Genomic DNA, 23882 nt, shown 5'->3' with positions numbered 1-23882 from the left:
GTTGCTCTCGCATTAATACTCATGAATTGCAGTGGTGACTTACTAATGTAATCACTAAGATTGAAAAAGACAAACCAGACTTGCAAATCATTATTATTGGTGATTTTAACCATGTCAATTTTAACCAGGTTCTTCCTAAATATCAACAAAAAATAAAACAAGTTACATAAGATGAAAATATTGTAGATCACTACTATGCAGGTATTAAGGATGCCTTCTCCTGTGCCTCCCTAGGTAAGTCTGACCATTTTTTTTTGCTATTAAAGATGACTGACAGCTGGTGACATAGCTTACAAATCATAATATTTGGCAGCTTCAGCTAACACAATCTGCTGCAACTATTTTTTCCAACATGTCCAAGATCTGCCTCTAAAGCTCATTGGTACAGCATTGTGCTGAATATTTTCTAGTCTCATCTCACAGCTATGCAGGTCAGAGTGATTAGTGACAGTTGCTTTTCGTAGTACTGTACACTGGTGTCACATGTAAGGTTACTGGTTGCCTTAAACTTGATGCTACCAGAATAGAACTGTGGCTTCCTGTGAACAAACAGTTTCAGAAAATGTATAAATTAATGGATGCACCTCCTTATACACAGAAGCCTGCATGAAAACATGAGATTATACATTTTTATTGGCCTTCACTACAGACTACATGGGCTAAGTAAGATACAGTATAAAAAATAACATTTTTGGTATGATTATTTCTTTAATAAAAGCATGTACATTCTTAAATTAAAATACCAAAGTACAAGAACATAGATGTATAAAGAGATAAGTGGCATGTTTACCAGATTGCATGAAATTAAAAACAATGAAAAGGCACATAAACGCTACAGTATATGCTCCGCTTCCAAATATCATTCCCAACTAATAGATGAAAATAAAGACAACATTTTAATGTCATCTTGAATAGTAGTAAATTAAACAAATAGTCAACCTGAACTGCAATGTAAATTTCCTCCCAGCCGTAGACCACTTTTTAAAAAACAAATTACTTAAAATTTATGATTACAAGATTAAACTCTTTCCTTGCATGTACTATGTCTCTACAGTACATGTTAATTTAAACTAGATTTGCTTTCCTTTCAAAAGCTCTTGAGAAAATAGTGTCACCTTTAGCAGTACACCTATAAGAAATGTTTCAGGTTTGCATTGGCTCCATTCACAACACTAAAAAAGGCCTCAATTTGTATGTTTAGCATCAAATAATATTATCAGATGCATTAAACCCTGTATTTATTGGGACTTTAAAATTTACTGCAGCTACTCATACTTTGGCTAACTGAAATATAACAGATGGTTGGTTTGAGGTTACTAATAGCAACCTCAGAGATCATGTATGGAGTGATGTCAGGGGTCACAGGGTGTAAAGGGTGATCCTTTGGGTCACTTTCTTACTGGAGTCTGCAAATTTCTAAAGAGAATGAAGCAAAGTTTGTTTGCATTTTTCATTAAGCTCTTGGTATTTGAATACCTTTCTGTTATTCTTTTGCCTTTGAGTTTGGTGCATGTTTATGCTTGAAATGCTAGGCACATTTTCATCTTAGTTTAGACTATCTACTTTGACTCACGTTTACCTCCCAGTCCTTTCACTGTCTGAACGCAGAACAGCTATTCATAAATGGTTTCCATTTATAGCGTACAGTTAATTTGAAATTATGTCTCTAGTAAAACTGATTGCTTCAATATTAAAATGGCAAAAAGGGAGAAGAGGCTTAAAAATCAACAAATATTAGGCCAAGGCTTCACTAAATCTGCATCAGAAACAGGCCTCGCCCTATGCAACCATACCCTAAACTTAAAAGGTGGTGCTCCAGTCTGCCTAGACCCAAAATAAGACACAGGAGTTAAGAGATCTTCTTCTTCTTCCTAGTGTTAGTCCCATGTGATTGCAGGGTCCGCTTGTCTGCAATGTTTCTTCCATTTGGCGCGATCTGAGGCGTCCTCCAGGTCAACACCAGCGATTTTCATATCCTCCTTGATCTGATCCATCCAACGTTTTTTTGGTCTCAATCATGGGCATCTACCTTGGAGGCTCAGGCACAGTGTAGTTCTGGTCACTGAGTTCTCATCACCATGGGTGACATGCCCATACCATTGTAGCCTTGCCTTATGCATCTTTTCCATGATTGGTGCAACTCCCATCCTTTTCTGGACATCAGTGTTCATGACATGGTCCCATCTTGTCAAACCAAGGCACCACCGCAGCATCCGTGTTTCCATCACACTAAGGGCCCCTTTCGCGCTTTGCAGTAGCTGTCCAGCACTCTGAGCCATAGAGGGCAACTGGGCGCACCACCATTTTGTATATCTTGGACTTAAGACAGTCTGGCATGTTGTGGTGGCAGAGGACTCAACCATACAGCATTGATCCTTGCACGGGCGTCAGAGAGCAGGTTGCCGTTGCTGCTGATGACTGATGACTGAGCCGAGATATTTGAAGTCTGCGACCTTCTTCAGGTCTTTAACACCAATGCTGATGGTGCCGTTGGTCTGTGGGCCACAGGAGTTAAGAGATTAAAATGCTCAAAAATGCCCTTTTAAATGAGGGGATAGTTATTCATAAATTTAAAGTAGCATGGCAGACATAAAATCACAAAAAACAAGGCAAAAACCATAAAAAAGTCCAACCCATAATCCAGAAATCAGTAACCATAAAGTTAAAAGTAAGAATCCAACAAACCAAAAAAAATGCAAACAATACTTACAAAGAAACTCTAAACACTACAATATTTAATGATACTTTGTGCGACCTTAGATGGGTCTGAATGTGGGTGGTCCTTCAGCAATGGCATCATGGTGGACTTGCCTTTTGGGCTTCCACCCACAGTATATAAGGAATATAGCATCAATATGAAAGCACTGAATAATTAAACAATACAATATTAACAAAAACCATAAAAAGACAAAACTAATCCAAAAAAGAACTAACATTAAAATGGAACATATCATAAAATATAACAAAGACCTCAAAATAAAAATAAACATACTTGATCTGGTGATCGGACAATGGCTTGAACAGAACGATAGCATTGTAACACCTGTTATGAACTCACTAGAGTAACCCATTTTACATATAATTTTTTTAGTTTTATTTGAAGAAAATAACATTGCCTTACAATCATGTCAAACGTATACAGCAGATGACTTCCTAGTTAAACTAGAAAAAAAGAAGGAAAGCAGGAAGAAAAAGAGAAAAAACCTAAAAAAACAGAATTCAACCCACAACTAAGGTAACTCATTTTACATTCAAAACGTTATACATTAAACAATCCAAAGCACATCTTCAGGGATAAATTAGGCTACAGGAGAGGACAGAAGATTTAGTTAGGGGGTCTCCAAACTAAACAATGATATCCTCTGATTAGTGTAAGGGATGCTTCATAGTTCAACCATTAATTAATAGACAAATATTGCTGGGCTCAATTTATTTTATTCAGTTTTAAACTGTTTTGATTTCTTGTCTGTTAAAACAAATCTGTGTGTACTCATTATGTAATTAATACTTTGTAAATTTGTATTTGGTTTTACTTGTGACAGTGCTGTGTGTCTACACTTAGTGAAGAGTACTGTACAAAAATTAATTCAATTAAATTCATACATCTTAATCCAAGATGAAAAATGTTTGCTTATAAATTTACGGACTGAGCTAATAATTCTGCAAAACTATTTTAAGTTATTTGTTTAACATATAATGTAGCAATCATAATAACTATATATGGCTGACCTTTCTCCAATCTCTGTTCTTACCTTCATTACTGGCTGGGGCACTAGGTGCCATTGCTGCTTTCAATAACCAACTCTTCCTAGCATCATCGGTGTTATTCTACAAGGGAGTGCTCAAGAAAATGTGGGAGGATGGTTGGCTTTGGTAAAATGGACTCACTTTGATGATTTTTAAAGCACAATACACCTTATAAAGGGTTCTTAACTTTCAGAACACTGGAAATTGGAGTTTTTGCTTTCCCCAGCATAAAGCCAACTGGGCACACCTATAACAACTGAGCTAAGCTCAACAAAAGTTAACAGGTGTTATATAGTTAATGCATTTTGACTATGACAATTAAGCAATACATTTAAATGTTAGAGAGAAATATCACAAAAAAACACACACAAGTCATATTCATATTTTTAGAGCGTGACATACTGTAAGACATCCACGATTTAAAACTTTATGTGGGTTGTGTTGAGCTGGACAAAAATGAATAACCTCCTCAATCAACATACAGCACTGAACTTGAATCACAAGATAAAGTAAATTAGAAAAGCTGAAAGTTTGAAGTTTCAGACATTTCTAAGGCTTTTCAATTTCAGAATTGAATTAATGTAATCTAGACAATCATATTTAATTAAAATTAATTAAAATAAGATGAAAAACTGGTTAAAATGATAGTTATAATATAAAGCAAAACTAACACAGAATAATCTATTAGAACTTCATTTCTTTTGTCTTTTTACTTAAGACATCAACTTTGAGCAACCACTGTATGACAGCCTAATTGACTTTACTGGAATCTTAATCACAGCACATTAAAATGCAAACTCGTCCTTACCTGTACTGGAATGAATTGTTGAACTGAATAAGTCGAGGATCTAGCTTCTGTATTAGAATTCTAATGATGTTTAAAAAGAGTATAAAATTTACCTGTCAAAAAGAGACAAGGATGTGAAAAAATTGAATGCAAAATTATCCTGTTGCTAGTTCTGGCATGCAAACACTTTTAATAATATTTTATGTACCTTATGTGTAAATATCAAATTTCTGCTGATTGCTCCAAACACACAACAAATAAAGGATTCAAAAATATATGCCATCCATCCATATACTGATTTTTTTTTTTTTAGTATATGATAACAGGAAGGGAATTTTATTTGACACAACAACTTAGAAACATTTCACACCCTTGAATCAGAAGAAGCAGATTCAAAGATGTATTGATGGATGGAATTTAAGTATATCAGGTAAACTAATAAAGCACACTCTAGGAATGTAAATATCACAAAAAAATTACAGGGGAAAAAAGTTAAAATATAAAACTCCCAAAAAAAAGAGCCAGAGACCTACTAGGTAGTAACAAAGCCACCCTAGCACATTTGGTTCCTTGAATGCTTGTAGGATTTCTACTACAATCCAAACCCCATTACAAGTGGGCTAACGTTCTGTGACAAGGTGAAGAGTTCAGCAGTAAGGGAGAACATTGAAGTAGAAGCACTGGTTCTCTTTGATAAAGAATAGTAATTTGACATGGTATGGGTGTGTATTTAGGATGTCCTTTAGGCACTTCTCATGGGGTTGCATCAAGCATTGCCTAAAAGGAGAAGAGCTAGGCATTCTGGGGGGATGTTATCTCCTCAATTAAGCATTAACAGGTCCTAAAAGTCCTGAAAGCTAATAAAAACAATAGCCACTTTGAGCCTTACTAGGAAAAGCAGATTAGTTAAGTAAAGTGAAGAAATAGTAAAGTATGTGAAGATCCAGGAAGTTATTTGAAATGAAATGTTCTTCCAGAAATTGGTTTCTGTCAGACAGGTCAATTAGATGATTTAGTGTGCTAAAAACACATGAATAAAATATAATATATTGGCAAGGTAAACCTATTAAATGTGTGTTCCTCAGCAGATAATAATAAGGTCGATGTTACAAATATGGAAAAAGCATCCAAATGCTCAGTCACGTATCAAATATAGAGATCAGAGAGGACATTGTAATTGTGGCTAGGAAAGGTGAACGACATAGACATGCTTGTCATCAGCTGTATTTTAAAGAATTTTCTTCATTTATTGAACCAGTAAAATAATTTATTGCTGCTGTTAACAGCAATTTGAAAACAATTTTAATAGAATATTTCTCAAGCGTGAATATAATTATTAAACTGCACCAAATTGATTTTATACTGATGCTACAACTGAGTATGTAATGAGTTTTTTTCAAAGCAGCAACTGACATATAGACTATTAAAAAGGCAATGTGGAGGTTTACAGGAGGAATACAGGAAGTGAAGACAAATATTTTTATTGTAAAAATAGAGAAGAGCCAAGCAAAATGACACCTTTTATTGGCTAACTAAAAAGATTACAATTTTAATGTACAATCTCTACATTCATAATGGCTAACACGGTACAACACCCTAGTACTATTGTAAAAATATTAAAGCAATCTAGTTGAAGTTGTCTGCCCTATTGAAACATTCTTATTGCATGAAGTGTCTGATCTCAGTAGAAATATAAATACGATTCCATAAATATATCTGACTTACTGCAATAGATGTAACAATTGGACCCTTTATTATCCACCAGTATTCAGAAGTCTCATTAATATCCCAGCAGCTAAAAAGCAGATAAAAAAACACTCCATAACTTACACATAAGTAAAACAATATGTCATGTCAAGTCATCTTCCAACCCGCTATATCCCAACACAGGTTACATGGGGTCTTCTGGAGCCAATCCCAGCCAATACAGGGCTCAAGACAGGAACAAATCCCTGGGCAAGGCGCCAGCCCACCACAGGGCACAAACACACACACACAAACACAAACACACACACACGGGACAATTTAGAATTGCCAATGCACCTAACCTGCATGTCTTTGGACTATGGGAGGAAACTGGAGCACAGAAAGAAACCCATGCAGACATGGCGAGAACATGCAAACTCCATGCAGGGAGGACCCGGGAAGTGAACCCAGGTCTCCTAACTGCGAGGCAGCAGCGCTACCACTGTGCCACCCTGTAAAACAATATCAATAATGCAAATTATACTGAGATTGACATTTCTTATTTCTAGTTGAATTAGTGTTATATTCCCAAAAGGCAGTGTTTTACCAGTAATATTGGGTCAATTTGCTTTCCAGATTTACTAATAGAATCAAGAAAATTGTTACAAATGCTGCATGACTAAACCAATAAATACTGAAAAATAACAATATAAATAATAGCAATGAGGGTATGTCAAATTAATGTGTACAAAAATACAATTTTATACAAAACAGAAAACAATTACTTTTGTAATTGTTATGTAGTTATGTTGTGACTATTCCTTTTCATTTTAACTTGAAAGGCATAAAGCTTTAAATACATTTCTGGGCTTGACTTGCAAAAGAAAAAAAATGTGAACATCAATTAGTGGGAAAATGATAAACATGAATTAGATTAAAAGTCTAATTCCTATACAGGAATGCTGACAGTGATTTAATCAGTCATGACCCTGGCAATTCAAAACCTAGTGAGTAGACAAGTGACGACATTCTTTTATCTGTGGAAAAAATTAATCTGCTCTACCTGACATAACAATTGCTAGTACAGAAAATGATTCTTGTTCCATTATGAAAGTGCTGTATTATTTGTTGTTTGTGCTCTTATGAGGTACAGGTTGACTACATTGCAACATGACAGTATGTATTACTATTGTATTTGAATAATAACAGAATACTGTGATGGACTGGCGCCCTCTCCAGGGTGGTTCATGTCTGGGTCATCATATCAGTATTAGAAACAAAAAAGTCAAAGGACATTGAAATGTGCTATCACACACAAACTCTCTGATGGAAAAGATGATTCCTTCTGAAGAGTATTCTTAACAAGACTATTAATGGAAGCAATTATTAAAGAAAATGTTGAGCAATGCATGTTAAATACTGGTTTATTACTCAACTGTCAACACAGTTTTTGCATCCATTTTTAATAACATGCTCAGATTCTATCTAAGGACGCAACAAAAACATTTAACTAGAAATGCTATCTTAATTTTCAAAAGTGAATAAGTAATTGGTATTTTTTACTCTTTCTTGTTGGTACTTACTTGTTCAAATATATTTTATGAGGAGGCTGTTCTAGTATTAGGATTTGATGCCAATACAGAGTAGTGATTTGTAGCAATTTTAAATTCAGCTTTGAATGAATTACTTTTTGTGGCAGTTCAGCCCAGACACAGAAAGTCCCAAAACACACGTTTATTTACAACAAAGTTCTGCACACAACACAATGCCTTGCACCAAACACCCTTGTGTCAGTCCCTTTTTACTTCTCTTTCAGACTGCTTTTTCCGCCTTTCCACCACTCCTCCCAAGCATTGCCTTCTTCCTCCCGACTCTGCTCGAGGGAAGCGGCCTCTTTTATAATCACCCGGATGTGCTCCAGGTGCTCTCTGATAAATGTCTGGCGGCACTTCCTGGTCTGACGGAAATGCCACATGAGAACCCTCCAGGGCTCCACATTCCTCTGGGCAACCCCCAGTGGTGACCACGGACCCCAATAGGGCTGAGCTTTCATGCTCCATTCCCATGGCCCCCATAAAGACCAGGGTGGTTGCCCTCTTGTGGCCCAGGGGAGGTATAATCCCCCTCCTGGTCCTTCCAGGCGTCCCGGCTGGGCATGGATCCCCTCTGTCCGCCACACTTTGAATAACCTTTATCATATTACCAAATATAACTTCTGCTTTTTCTCCTGAAAAATTAAGTCCCACAGCAATTATTGTGAAGCACCAACCTCTAACACCAGCCCCAAGACCAAACACTCCCCGAGCATCCCACTGCAAATGTTTTCCATCATCCTTGGTTAGGTGAATAGGAATTGAAAAGGTGAACAATTATCTCACTGATTAAACATTAAAAGCCTACTTTATATAACACAGTGGCAAGAAATAAAGCTGTTTACTCAGAAGATTCATGTGTTGCTCTCCTATGAAGGGCAATCACGTAATCTGACATATTCTGTAACTAACTCCAAATAGTCCACAAAGTTGCTCTGAGAAAGTAAAACAGTTCTGATTTTGTCTCTAGTTGTATCGGCAGACTCGTGTGTGTGTGAGAGCTGACAACCAATAAATGCAAACAAAAGAGAAGTTTGGCTGTCCGATTTCTTATGTTTTATGTACCACCACAGAATGAAAAAAAAGAAAGCTAAACTCACAATACCTGTTAACCCTTCGTACAACATCAGTTCCAACAGGCAGCATGCTATTGGCTTTTAGAAAAAGGGATGAGAACAACTGTGCTGAAAAGTTGACACATAGTCACTAAAATTGATATTCCCAGCAATTTTAATTCATGTAAATTGCCATTGTCTGGTGATCAGATTAGCAACTACATTTGGAAAATCTGACATACTCCATGACTAGAAGACATGTAATGTGTCTTTGGCTTTAAGCCACATCCTCGCTGCTACATTTTCATTTAAAAAGGCAGACATTATTCTTTGTTTTCACCTTTCATACATAATACCTCAGCATTATTAACCCCCAAAAAATGGAGACGTTTTAAAATGCTCTATATTTCTGCAAACATCTTCTCATTGTAACAGTGTGGATGGTTGAAAATGGAGAGTTTTGAAAACTAATTGTGCTGTAATTGCTTTGTGCTTATAATGTGGCTCTTCCTTGTTTGGATCCTGCTTGTTACATTTTCTCGCCTTGTACACGTGCATTAATTTCAATAAAAATACCACTAACTATCAGTCTAAAGAAGAAAAACCTTTTTTTTGGTTTTTCGTATTCATCAGCCAAACGCATTTCTGCCTATGTGCCCAGTGCAGCCGAATAGTGTTTTCAATCGTTTTAGCGCTGACAGGGATACTTTAATAAATTATGTGAAAAAAGCTAGTGTGGACAGAGATTTATTTTATTTAAAAATGATGATGTAATGCAAAATGTGATGAGTAATATGAAAGACAGAATATAACTTCAAACAATCCTACCTTAAACCACTTTTGAACATGCAACCCAGGGAAGTCTTCCTTTTGGGAAAATTATAACAATGGCAGTTTTGCTGGCAGTTTGGCCAAGTATCTAGAAAAATCTGACATTAAACCTCAAGGTTTTTGGATTAATCTTTGCCTCTGAATCAGTGTTTTAGTCTGAATGAATCACACCCATCTCCCAAACAATGTTCTTGATGTTAAAGGAACATAAACCTTGTTATCATTATTTCACTGATGATAAATCTTGTTAGGATTGACACAAGCTAAAAAGAGACTAGCAGAACCATTTTGATATGTTTTACCCTGAGAATGAAACATCTTCTGAAGAAGAAAATCCTTTACTATATGATCTACTAAATGCCACTTGTTACCTCACTAACGTTATTCACACCATTAGCTCAAATGAACTAATGACTACTGATAATGTATATAAAATAGAGTAATAACAAACCACTCAGGAGGAATAAGAGACATCAAGTGCACAAAAAACTTAAAGTATGACTTACTCAGTGTCTTCAAAATAAAGTCTTGATATGATCCAAACCACAATAAAAAATTTGGGAAAGCCTATAAAAAAAGCAATGTCATTAGCCTAATGGGTTTCTGATGAGTCAATGTTTTGGGAGAAAAATACTGTTGATTATTTTTTGTGAAAATGAAAAGAAAATCGAACAAGCTCTAGCCCTATCAGAGCTCCTGGAAGCAGCTAGCACCATTTACAATTTAAACTGCAGTGTGTAGACAGACCATAACAGGACAGAGATATACACTCAATATGATGAGAGCATTTCAACTAATATACATTTCATTGGAACTTGGCAGAAAAGCAGAATACCAAAAAATGGGGATGCATTGAATGCATGATGCTGGAGTCATGAGGCAACAACACAAACTACGGAGTCAATGCAGAACGAATCACAACACTTACCTCATAAACTTCAATAAAAATGCATATTTGACTCTTTTTTTTTTGGTGTGTGTACTAAGTGATGAATTTATACTGCAGAAAGTTGATGTTGTAGTTAGAGTTTAGAAAGAGAGAAAGACAAGGAAGATCTAGAATATCATCCTTCATGAAGAAGGCTTTAATTCATGCAATATGCCTGATTTTGATATAACTGGCTGTCCCCTTTAACCTTATGCTGTGTAATTGTACTGTTCATAAAATGGTAGGATCAAAGTAATGTTTTAGGGAATGGTTTTATTCTCGTTTTTCAGCCTCATAATGGCTGCTTTGATTTTCATTTCCACAGCTCTTGTCCTCATGTTGAGCAATGGAAACTACTGACTCCAAAGGTAGTGCATAGGTAGAAGAAAACCTTGGTATCTTATGCCTGTACTAATGAAGCAATTAAATACACCTAAGTAATCACAAACATTATGGTGCTAAGAAATAATGGGACCATGTAGAAAAATTGTCGTTATTTCTCCAAGGTGTGACGAAATGTATGCAAATACCTTTAAATCAAAGTCGCAATGTTTAGTTTAATCATGTTTGAATTGTTTGATTTGTAATAAGCTGTTGTGGCAGACGGCTGGGGCTCTTACCCAGCTGGGACACCTGGAGAATGGAAGGACCGGGGAGAAACAAAATGTACCCCGGGACACGAGAGGGCAGCCACCCTGGTTTGCATCAAGAGCTTGGAAGCTCAACCCAGTTGGGGCCTGTGGCCTCTGCCAGGGGGCGCCTGGACATTTGTGGAGCCCAGGACGGTAGTACTTCCACCACATTTGGGAGTGCTGCCATTAGAAGATCCAGGGACACCTGGAGTACTTCCGGGTGCCCATGCAGTACTTCCGCCACACTCAGGAGTACTGCCGGACGTTAATGGGACAGCACCTGGACCACTTCTGGGTACAATATAAGGAGGCCGCCTCACTCCATTCAAGAAGCCGGAGTTGGGAGGTGGAGAACAGAGCTTTTGTGGAGGACTAGAGGTAGCAAAGAAAGAAAGAAAGGGACTGAGTAATTGGGGTTGGTGATTTGTGCATTGTGAGCTAAAGAGAAGAAAATAAAAAGTGTGCCTTTGTGCCTGTGTTCGGGTTAGGGGGCTGTCCAACCCCTGATCTTCCACACTGCAGTTGGGTAATTCATGGAAAAAATATGTGTTTGTTCCAAACATGAAGGGCACACTGAAAAGGGTAAATATACAGTGTCGTAAAAACTATGTTCCCACTTACTCAATCATTTCAAATATCTGATATTGAGTGCTCTCAGGCTTTCAACCAATGTTTAATACTTGATGAAGTTTTCACAATTATATATAAACACTATATATAACACACACACACATTAGTAAAGAGTATTATCAGGGGTGGTGTAACAATTGTAATTCCAGCCAGGGTCAAAAGGTGGTGCTGTTATTTACATCTTCTCCTTTTTTTAAAAGAGAGTTCTAGCACCACTTGCCAGTCTGTGCCACAATCAAGGCTGAATTTTGGGGTCTCACAGCCTTTTTCTTTAGTATGACTTAATTTTGCTAAACTGTCGTTAGTGTCACATCTAGCATTTCTAGGGGTGTGGCTTGTATGGTCGAGACCTGGATGTCATCAGCAAGATGGGATAAAAGGTCAGCAGTTGCACTAAGCTTTATCTGACCTGTGGATAAATCCTTTAAAACTCTTACAGAAATTCTATATTTATTACTGATTGTGTGTCGTGCCTGGTTTTTGACATCTTGCCTGATTTTTGACTGTGATTCTTGACTCTTGTCTAGGTTTCATTTGCTTCACTTATATTTTGTTTTATTTTGCCTTTTGCACACATCTCTCTGTTCAACTCAAAAAATGAGTTATCTGTTTTCTTGTGAGCCAGGATAGTCTGATTCATGGACTTGGGTCTAAAAAGATGACAGCTTATAAGAATGAGAAATTTTGTCACAATTTTCTTTTCTGTGCAACAATATACAGGAATTAAAGACTTGTACCCCAATTATCCAACACAAGCTTGCACTATGTGAAAAAGTTGCCTTACCTTAAAAAATGGCTATGAAAATTGTAACTGCAAAGACTGCAACCAGATGCTTTCTGTAGTTCAGCGTCAGTTTTTCACATCACTGTCTTGGTAATTTAAACCCACTCTTCCTAGAAGAATTACTTTCCATTCAGAAACAGTGATACATTTTTAAGCATTTTAAGGCTAAGCCAGTCCAAATGTTTAATTATACTTCTTTTTAGCCATTCTTAAACAAACTTGATTTTGTGTTTTGGAGCCATCCTTCATGACCCAACTACACTCCAGCTTCACCTCAGAGATGGAACATTCTTCCAATGAATTTTCTGATACAGAATAGAATTCCTGGTTTACTCAAATATGTCAGGTTATCCAGGTCCCAAGGCACTGACACATCCCCACCCCATCACACTACCACCACCATTAGTATGATGGTCTTACTGTGGTTGTTTTACACTAGAATTTATGTTGTCCAAAATGTCCCACCTTTGTGCAATCTGCCCATCTTCCTGAAATGTTGGATGATCTTAGTAAACGAGAGACAAGTGTTTGTATTCATCTTAACAGAGGTGTCTGTCTTTCTACTCACTAATGAAACCAATTTTAGTCCTGCAACTTCCTGATTGACTATTGCTGAGAGGCAAGACCATTGTGTAGTTCTTTACAGATTATTTTAGGATCCCTTGTGACTTCCTTAATAATTTTACTATGTGCTCTTGGAGGAATTTTGGCAGATGGTCACTCCTGGAAAATTTTTACTACTGTTCTAAATGTTTTCCAGTTGGCTATGGCTTCTAATGTGATTTGTTGGAATTGCAGAGCATTGGGAATGGCTTTGTAGTCTTTTTCACGCTAACAGATATCAAGAATTTCTTTAGGAATATCCTTTGAAATTGAAATTGGCATTATGTGTTTTTTGAATTTCTGGAATAAATAGAATAAGCTACAAAGTAATGTGGTAGACAGTAGGACTGTAGGGACTTTCAAAACTAGACTAGATTTCTTTTAGAAAAATTAAGTGAATTGGATTGGCAGGCCTTGTTGGGCTGAATGTCCTGGCCTGTTTTCATCTAGATTGTTCTAATCTTCATGCTGCCAATCTCACTCTGATGTTAAGGGTCAAAATGACTGTTTATGTTAAACAGGGCTGTCTGTAACCAAACCTGCGTGTTCATTCACATGACTGTTTTTACACAGCTCCAGTTGGTGCTTATAACATAATTCATTGGATGAATAAAAAAAAAACGTAAACATGTACAGTGGTACCTTGGTATACGTCCGCTTTGGAATAAGTCCAACTTGGTATACGTCCTGTTTGGACGCGAAAAATTTTGCTTGGTATACAACCTTTGTTTGTAATACGACTCGTGTTCTAGAACACCGCGTGCTACCCTTGTTTACCTCTCTCGAGACAAAGCCACGACTGCCTACGAGCATCAGTACGTCAGTTGCTAGCATTCAGTGAACAACCCGTGCTATAACTCTATGTGAATTGTCACGTGATTTTGTGTTTTTTCACGTAAATTTGAATTGATTGTTTAAAAGTATGAAGGAGGCATGCGTATCCGGGACATGGCTGCCATGGTATGCCAAGAACGACGGTATCTGCGATTGTGAAAAACAAAGATGTTATTAAAAAATAAAATGAGGTTAAATTTTCTTTTATTTCATCTAATTGCTTTTTTATTTATGTATTTTAGTATTAAGCAGTGTTTAAATTATTTTATACAACCTCATCAATGTATAATATACCAATAATAATAGGCTTTTTACTTCATGGGAATAGATTATTCATTTTCCTTTTATTTCTTATGGGAAAAATTCATTTGGTATACGTCCTGTTTGGTATAAGTTAAAGGATCTGGAACGGATTAAGGACGTATACTGAGGTACCACTTGTATTTGTTTATTCAAGTGCCCTTTACCTAAAGTTAGGTTTGGTTTAATACCAGAAAACATTAAGTGTCAAAAACCATCCATCCATCCATCCTCTTCCGCTTATCCGAGGTTGGGTCGCAGGGGCAGCAGCTTGAGTCGAGATGCCCAGACTTCCCTCTCCCCGGCCACTTCTTCTAGCTCTTCTGGAGGAATCCAGAGGCGTTCCCAGGCCAGCCGGGAGACATAGTCCCTCCAGCGTGTCCTGGGTCATTCCTGGGGCCTCCTGCCGGTTGGACGTGCCCGGAACACCTTGCCAGGGAGGCATCCAGGAGGGATCATGATCAGATGCCCGAGCCACCTCATCTGACTCCTCTCGATGCGGAGGAGCAGCGGCTCTACTCTGAGACCCTCCCGGATGACTGAGCTTCTCACCCTATCTTTAAGGGAAAGCCCAGACACCCTGCGGAGGAAACTCATTTCAGCTGCTTGTATTCGCAATCTCGTTCTATCGGTCACTACCCATAGCTCATGACCATAGGTGAGGGTAGGAACATAGATCGACTGGTAAATTGAGAGCTTTGCCTAATGCCTCAGCTCCTTTTTCACCACGACAGACTGATGCAGAGCCCACATCACTGCGGACGCCGCACCGATCCGCCGGTCGATCTCACGGTCCATTCTTCCCTCACTCGTGAACAAGACCCCAAGATACTTGAACTCCTCCACTTGGGGCAGAATCTCGCTCCCAACCCTGAGAGGGCACTCCACCCTTTTCTGGCTGAGGACCATGGTCTTGGATTTGGAGGTCCTGAATTACCATCCTAGCCGCTTCACACTCAGCTGCGAACCGATTCAGAGAGAGCTGAAGGTCACGGTCTGATGAAGCAAACAGAACAACATCATCTGCAAAAAGCAGTGACCCAATCCTGAGTCCACCAAATCAGACCCCCTCAACACCCTGGCTGCGCCTAGAAATTCTGTCCATAAAAGTTATGAACAGAATTGGTGACAAAGGGCAGCCTTGGCGGAGTCCAACTCTCACTGGAAACGGGTTCAACTTACTGCCGGCAATGTGGACCAAGGTCTGACACTGGTTGTACAGGGATCGAACAGCTCTTATCAGGGGGTCTGGTACCCCATACTCCCGGAGCACCCCCCCAGGATTCCCCAAGGGACACAGTCGAACACCTTTTCCAAGTCCATAAAACACATGTAGACTGGTTGGGCAAACTCCCATGCACCCTCCAGGACCCTGCTAAGGGTGTAGAGCTGGTCCACTGTTCCGCAACCAGGACGAAAACCACACTGTTCATCCTGAATCCGAGGTTCGACAATCCGACGGATCTTCCTCTCCAGAACCCCCGAATAGACTTTTCCAGGGAGTCTGAGGAGTGTGATCCCTCTGTAGTTGGAACACACCCTCCGGTCCCCCTTCTTAAAGAAGGGGACTACCACCCTGGTCTGCCAATCCAGAGGCACTGTCCCCGATGTCCATGTGATGTTGCAGAAACGTGTCAACCAGGACAGTCCTACAACATCCAGAGCCTTGAGGAACTCCGGGAGTATCTCATCCACCCCCAGGGCCCTACCACCAAGGAGTTTTTTGACAACCTCGGTGACCTCAGTCCCAGAGATGGGGGAGCCCACCTCTGAGTCACCAGGCTCTGCTTCCTCATTGGAAGGCATGTTAGTAGGATTGAAGAGGTCTTTGAGAGTACTCCCCCCACCGACCCACAAGGTCCCGAGTTGAGGTCAGCAGCGCACCATCCCCACTATATACAGTGTTGACACTGCACTGCTTGTCCCTCCTGAGATGCCGGACGGTGGACCAGAGTCTCCTCAAAGCCATCCTAAAGTCGTTCTCCATGGTATCCACAAACTCCTCCCACGCCCGAGTTTTTGCCTCAGCAACCATTAAAGCCACATTCTGCTTGGCCTTCCGGTACCTATTAGCTGCCTCTAGAGTCCCACAGGACAAAAGGGTCTGGTAGGACTCCTTCTTCAGCTTGACGGAATTCCCTCACCGCCGGTGTCCACCAACGGGTTTGGGAATTGCTGCCACGACAGGCACCGAACACCTTACGGCCACATCTCCAGTCAGCCTCCTCAACAACAGAGGCACGGAACACGACCATTCAGACTTGATGTCCCCCACCTCCCTTGGGACATGGTCGAAATTCTTCCTGAGGTGTGAGTTGAAGGTACTTCTGACAGGGGACTCTACCAGATGTTCCCAGCAGACCCTCACAACACGTTTGGGCCTACCAGGCCTGACCGACATCCACCCCCACCATCGAAGCCTACTCACCACCAGGTGATCAGTTGACAGCTCCACCCCTCTCTTCACCCGAGTGTCCTAGACATGTTGCCGCAAGTCCGATGACACTACCATAAAGTCGATCATTGAACTGAGGCCTAGGGTGTCCTGGTGCCAAGTGCACATATGAACACCTCTATGCTTGAATGTGGTGTTTGTTATGGACAATCCGTGATGAGCACAGAAGTCCAATAACAAAACACCGCTCGGGTTCAGATCGGGGGAGCCATTCCTCCCAATCACGCCCTTCCAGGTCTCACTGTCATTGCCCACGTGAGCATTGAAGTCTCCCAGCAGTACGAGGGAGTCCCCAGAAGGTATGCCCTCTAACACCCCATCCAGGGTCTCCAAAAAGGGTGGATACTCCAAACTGCTGTTCGGCACATACGCACAAACAACAGTTAGGACCCGTTCCCCCCACCCGAAGGTGGAGGGAGGCTACCCTCTCATCCACCAGGGTAAACCCCAATGAACAGGCTCCAAGTCGGGGGGCAATAAGTATGCCCACACCAGCTCAGCGCCTCTCATCGGGGGAAACTCCAGAGTGGCAAGGAGATTGGTTCCAGAGTCCAAGCTGTGTGTCGAGGTGAGCCCGACTATATCTAGCCAGAACCTCTCAACCTCGCTCACTAGCTCAGGCTCCTTCTCCTTCAGAAAGGTGACATTTCACGTCCCAGGAGCCAGCTTCTGTAGCGGAGGATCGGACCGCCAAGGTCCCTGCCTTCGGCCACCACCCAACTCACACTGCACCCAACCTCCTTGGCCCCTCCTACAGGTGCGGAGCCCATGGGAAGGGGGACCCATGTTGCCTCTTCGGGCTGTGCCCGGCCAAGCCACTACTCCAGGAGTGTCAAAAACCTGCTATAATAAAGGAAATCAGGAAGAGGAATATACTTTTCTGCAACACTCTATTTTAATGTCTGTATTCCAAAAACAGAGATGGTTAGGAGCATACTCAGGTAAGCAGAATATCAGTAGATTGATTCAGGGGAATAACAGAATGTACAAAAGACAAAATAATATAAATAATGTGTATTGCTTTTCAGTTTCTCTCTTCCTCTGTGTAACTGTTATGTACAGAGAGTTACCAAGCAACAAAAAAAGCGGTGAGATTAATGGCAGGTAGCATGTGAAGGAATAAATTATTTGTTAAGCCTCAGTTCATTCTAGATACACAATTATTATATCTAAAGAAAGTTCAAAAAGGAGCAAATGAGTAAAGTTGCACTATTGGAAAATTGTGCCCTAAGGTTTTTCTGCATGAATGGCTTCTAAAATGTGATCTGATCTTCATCTAAGTCATAATATTGATAAAGCCGGCCTGAGTAAACACACCCACACACACACACACACACACACAGTTGTTTCCATAGACAACATGCAGCTTTGTTTTTAAGTTGTCCTGCCCAACAAGAATTCTTCACAATTTTGTTTTCATATTTTAATTTTGCCTGATCATGCTTCAAATAAAGTACAAAATTTCATAATGTTTCCTCCACTTGCCTAGCATCTGCAGTATTTGTGTTGATCAACCAAGCAAAAACTAGTACAGTTGATAATATTTTATTTTTAAGATTTCTGTATTTCATTTGTACTGTTCATCCATCCATTATCCAACCCGCTATATCCTAACTAAAAGGTCCCAGGGGCTTGCTGGAGCCAATCCCAGCCAACACAGGGCGCAAGGCAGGAAACAAAAAGACAGTCTTGCTTGAAAGAAATTTCTTCTTCAGAGTTCCAAAATGGTGGAAGGAGTAGTGCCATGAAATGTTCTCTTGTTTTACTGGATGGTTCATGCTGTGAGATTTTGAAATAACATCACCCAGTATATAAACGTATTGTCTACTTCAGAGGTGTATTCTTCTATCTGCATTATCTCCTGGGCATGGACGTATTCCTAAACTATTAATGCTACAGCAGTCTGCAGTTTCAAAATTTACTGAGGTCATGACATCAGTATATTTATCGACTCATAAATTGTGGTGTCGGATTGATCTTATTTAAACTTTTCTAAAATAATTTAATATCATATATAGTGAATATTATATATTCTACTGAACTACAGTTGTGGCCAAAAGTTTTGAGAATGACTTCATGACTGACAGAATGCCAGGGTGAATTGCAGAGGTCTTGAAAAAGAAGGGCCAACACTGCAAATATGGATTCTTTACATAAACTTAATGTCATTGTCAATAAAATCCTTTAAAACTTACGAAATGCTTGTAATTATAAACTGCTCAAAAAAATTAAAGGAACACTTTGAAAACACATCAGATCTCAATGGGAAAAAGAAATCCTCCTGGATATCTATACTGATATAGACTGGGTAATGTGTTAGGAACGAAAGGATGCCACATCGTTTGATGGAAATGAAAATGATCAACCTACAGAGCCCTGAATTCAAAGACGCCCAAAAATCAGAGTGAAAAAATTATGTGGCAGGCTAGTCCATTTTGCCAAAATTTTATTGCAGCAACTCAAAATTGTACGCAGCACTTTGTATGGCCCCTGTGTTCTTGTATACATGCCTGACAACATCGGTGCATGCTTCTAATGAGATGACAGATGGTGTGGGGGATCTCCTCCCAGATCTGGACCAGGGCATCACTGAGCTCCTGGACAGTCTGAGGTGCAACCTGGTGGCATTGGATGGACCAAAACATAATGTCCCAGAGGTGTTCTATTGGATTTAGGTCAGGAAAGTGTGGTGGCCAGTCAATGGTATCAATTCCTTCATCCTCCAGGAACTGCCTGCATACTCTCACCACATGAGGCCAGGAATTGCCGTGCACCAGGAGCCACTGTACCAGCATAGGGTCTGACAATGGGTCCAAGGATTTCATCCTGATACCTAATGGCAGCCAAGGTGCCTTTGTCAAGCCTGTAGTGGTCTGTGTGACCCTCCATGGATATGCCTCCCCAGACAATCATTAACCCACCACCAAACTGCTCATGCTGAATGATGTTACAGGCAGCATAATGTTCTCCATGGCTTCTCCAGACCCTTTCACTTCTGTCACGTGCTCAGGGTGAACCTGCTCTCATCTGTAAAAGCACAGGGCACCAGTGGTGCATCTGCCAATTCTGGTATTCTATGGCGAATGCCAATCGAGCTGCATGCTGCTGGGCAGTGAGCTCAGGGCCCATTAGAGGACATGGGGCCCTTGGGTCACCCTAATGAAGTCTTTCTGGTTGTTTGGTCAGAGACATTCACACCAGTGGCCTGCTGGAGGTCATTTTGTAGGGCTCTGGCAGTGCTCATCCTGTTCCTCCTTGCCCAAAGGAGCAGATACTGGTCCTGCTGATGGGTTATGGACCTTCTATGGCCCTCTCCAGCTCTCCTAGAGTAACTGCTTGTCTCCTAGAATCTCCTCCATGCCCTTGAGACTGTGCAGGGAGACACAGCAAACCTTCTGGCAATGACACGTATTGATGTGCCATCCTGGAGAAGTTGGACTACCTGTGCAACCTCTGTAGGGTCCAGGTATCGCCTCATGCTACCAGTAGTGACACTGACTGTAGCCAAATGCAAAACTAGTGAAGAAACAGTCAGAAAAGATGAGGAGGGAAAAATGTCAGTGGCCTCCACCTGTTAAACCATTCCTGTTTTGGGGGTCATCTTATTGTTGCCCCTCTAGTGCATCTGTTGTTAATTTCATTAACACCACAGCAGCTGAAACTGATTAACAACCCCCTCTGCTACTTAACTGACCAGATTAATATCCCATTAGTTTCATTGACTTTATGCTATACTCTGATTAAAAAGTGTTCCTTTAATTCTTTTGAGCAGTATACTTCAGTATACCATAGAAACATCTGACAAAAAGATCTAAAAACACTGAAGCAACAAACTTTGTAAAAACAAATACTTGTGTCATTCTCAAAACTTTTGGCCATGACTGAACTCTCTAAAACTTGAATAGAGATTATTACGGTTTTGCAACCCTCTATTCCACTCATTCCTAATCCACGCATTCAAACACAGTGTTTAAAAAGAAAACGTGAAGTATATATTTTGACAAGTTCTACTTAAAGCTTGGAATTGATTCCACTTGTGAAACAAATAACATACACAGCTTTTCACTCAAAACATTCCAGAATTCAAACATATCTGCTAAATTTATAAAGAAAAATAAACATAAGCTGTGAATAAATATCCTTAATTGTTCACAATCACACATGCAGTGAATACTTACCCCATCCCAATAGCACAAACCACCAGAAGAATTTTCTATCTTGATGAAATGATGACAGAAGAAGTGAATTTAAATATAGGGCTTCTACAAGCAGCCAGAAGAAATTTGTCATTACACAATAATTGCAGAATACCATGGATACTTTGCAAGCCACCTAGCAGAAAATAAATATTATTAAAAGTCTTCTCATTACTCATTGCACACATCTTTCTTGACTCAGTCCAAAGCTTTAATTTTACTTCTTTTTATCTATTATTATGTGAACTTGCATTTGTGTTTTGAAACATTTTTTCCTTTATGTCCCAACTACTCTTCAAAATAAACTCAGCAATTGATGAACATTCTCTTTAAGACTTCTCTGATACAGAAAAATATTCATTCTATCATTGTAGGTTATCTATGAGTTCCTAAGGCAGCAAAGCATCCCCTCACTATCATACAAGCACCAATTTAAACAGTACTAAATGTGCTTTCTTTACTCATCACACATATTTTCTTGATTCCAACTATCTAAAATGGACCTGAGTCAAAATCCTTTTCTGAATAAAGTTGCCTAGCATTTGATTAACTGAGTCAAATGTTTTTTGAATATCTCACTCATACCTTATTGGAATGAAATCCTTGCCTACTTATGAGAAACTCTTGGAATATGATTAATCAATAGTGAACTTAACAGCACTCTTTTAGGTTATGCCTGTTATCAGGATAGATAGATAGATAGATAGATAGATAGATAGATAGATAGATAGATAGATAGATAGATAGATAGATAGATAGATAGATAGACAACCTAATTTGTTCCTGGGGGGAAATGTGGCTTTTTACAGAAGCTATTTAAATAAATAAATGCATAAATAGATAAGTAAGCAAATAATAAAGCAAGAAAGACTAGTAACTAGTAAACAGTTACTACCTAATGAGCAGTCAGTATCTCATACTATACTATTTTCACTGTTTTTTCTCAACCACAAGAATTCTAACTCTTCTACAATTATACAGTAAAAGAAGCAAATCGAATTTACATTAAAACAGGGACAGTATAGAGGAAGAAGAAATGCAGTAAAAATTTTGGTTAAAATGAAAGTTGTTAAGGGAATATTAGCCTGCTCACGTCTGTATTATTTGGGAAGTTTGAGGTTTTTACAGCTTCTATAAATCATTATTATCAGATATCCTCTTCTTTTTCAGTTTCCCCTTTGGTACAATACATATACACCTTTTCTTTTTAATAAACACCTCAGATACCTAAAGTTGAACTAAACAGTCTGTTGTGCATACATGGAAAAATAGCTACCAGATAATTTGGAAAATACTATAAAATTAATCTAAACTGTAAGCAGGAAAAAAATTTGGATTTTGATACACCTCCTATTCTTCTGAGAAAACAAAATTCTAACAACTAGCCTTTAAAGGATCAAGATATTGGTGAGGGGAAAAATAATTCAGGAGCTGTGATCACTTACTGTAGAAAAAGAACAATGATCTGTGTCTTCACTGGCAAATAGGATAGCATCCTTAATAAATACCGACACAGACTTCAGGATGAAGGTTATGAAAAGCTGGACATGTATATAATTGCGGGCACAATGAAGTCTCCTGCCAAGAAATAAAAAAATTTTTTTTTAGTTTTTTGGCCTTTTAATCTATTTTTTCCTTACTAAATATTGATGTACAATACAGACAGCAGTAATCAATCAAGATACAGAAAAGAAGGAAAATAATCAGTAAAGGATTTTCTAGAGCTAAGGTAGTTGGGGAACTCATTAGCATGCACTAGAATATACTCCAAAATCTGGAAAGATACATGATGCTGCAGATGCAGAACTGGAAAAGAATGTCAAACAGCTTATGTGATTTTAACTCACACACTCAAAGTCACTCTAATACAAGACTATCCATCCATCCTTCCATTATCCAACCCGCTATATCCTAACTACAGGGTCACAGGGGTCTGCTGGAGCCAATCCCAGCCAACACAGGGTGCAAGGCAGGAAACAAAACCCGGCTAGGCAATCAGCCCACCGCAGTAATACAAGACTAGTATAAGGTTATCAATTGATCTACAGGATACAAAAGAAAACTTGAGTTCCTGGGGAAAAATGCAGGGGCACAGATGAAATATATTACTGTACAAACAGCAACTGGGCCAGAATTTAAAGTTATTCTTCTGTACTGTAGATGTGGTTCAGAAGCAATAACCACTGGGCCACTGTGCTACCTTAGTTTACCACATTATATTCAAATAGCCTTTTTACTTATATTGTATGAAAGCAGATGTTGCATGGAATGGAACATCTCATAGATGGTACATCTGGCTTTTAAATGGACCAGTTAACCATTTCTGCTATAGCTATTAAGGACAACACTCAGCTAACAACAGTAACCAGCAAGTTCATTCTAAACTGATGAAGTCTGCAAGTCTCAGATTTCTTGTTCTACCTTGAGAATATTTACTACCATTTTTATAAATATATAGCGAAACAAAGTAACAGTTCCTTTTCTTTTCAAATTGTTATTTGGCATTTAAGCAGAAAAGAAATGTTTGTTAAATTAGTTTCAACCAGTAAGCTGTGCTTTCTTCTACTGTATACTAGTGACCTTTTCACTTCACAGTGCATTACAATGCACAATGAATAACATAAATATTTGTGATTGATTATGTGACATTGAATTTATTTAGTGTGCTCTAAAATAGGTGGATACATACAGCAGATTAAGGCTTGTGGGTAGTTATCATTAAACATATTAGTTCTGAAAGATGCACATGAGCCATTTTAGCAGTTCATCGCACAAGCTTCACAATAAAGATGTGCCATACACTAATAGTTGAGGTTGGGAAT

At 39.2% G+C, this 23882-nt stretch overlaps 1 protein-coding gene across 6 annotated transcripts in view; it reads right to left on the bottom strand.

The window, feature by feature from the left end:
• ghrhrl (growth hormone releasing hormone receptor, like) overlaps positions 1 to 23882 on the bottom strand; it is a 144291-nt gene that overhangs the window by 20809 nt on the left and 99600 nt on the right. For 5 of the 6 annotated variants that reach the window (XR_005633793.1, XR_005633792.1, XM_039753674.1 and 2 more), the window contains exons 6-10: positions 22506 to 22638; positions 21043 to 21196; positions 10205 to 10265; positions 6260 to 6329; positions 4556 to 4647 (exon numbers count right to left, since the gene is read on the bottom strand). Coding sequence is in view for 4 of the 6 variants with exons in the window: in XM_039753674.1 (XP_039609608.1) it covers positions 4556 to 4647; positions 6260 to 6329; positions 10205 to 10265; positions 21043 to 21196; positions 22506 to 22638 (510 nt within the window). In the remaining 2 variants the exon portion in view is untranslated. Of the gene's footprint in view, positions 1 to 644; positions 2496 to 4555; positions 4648 to 6259; positions 6330 to 10204; positions 10266 to 21042; positions 21197 to 22505; positions 22639 to 23882 lie in introns of those variants that run through there. The other variant, XM_039753678.1, reaches the window with a different exon arrangement.

This window comes from Polypterus senegalus, chromosome 5, assembly GCF_016835505.1.
Source record: "Polypterus senegalus isolate Bchr_013 chromosome 5, ASM1683550v1, whole genome shotgun sequence".
Classification (NCBI taxonomy): domain Eukaryota; kingdom Metazoa; phylum Chordata; class Cladistia; order Polypteriformes; family Polypteridae; genus Polypterus; species Polypterus senegalus.
Note: the sequence above shows the minus strand (reverse complement) of the source record. Positions and strands in the feature narration are given on the sequence as shown.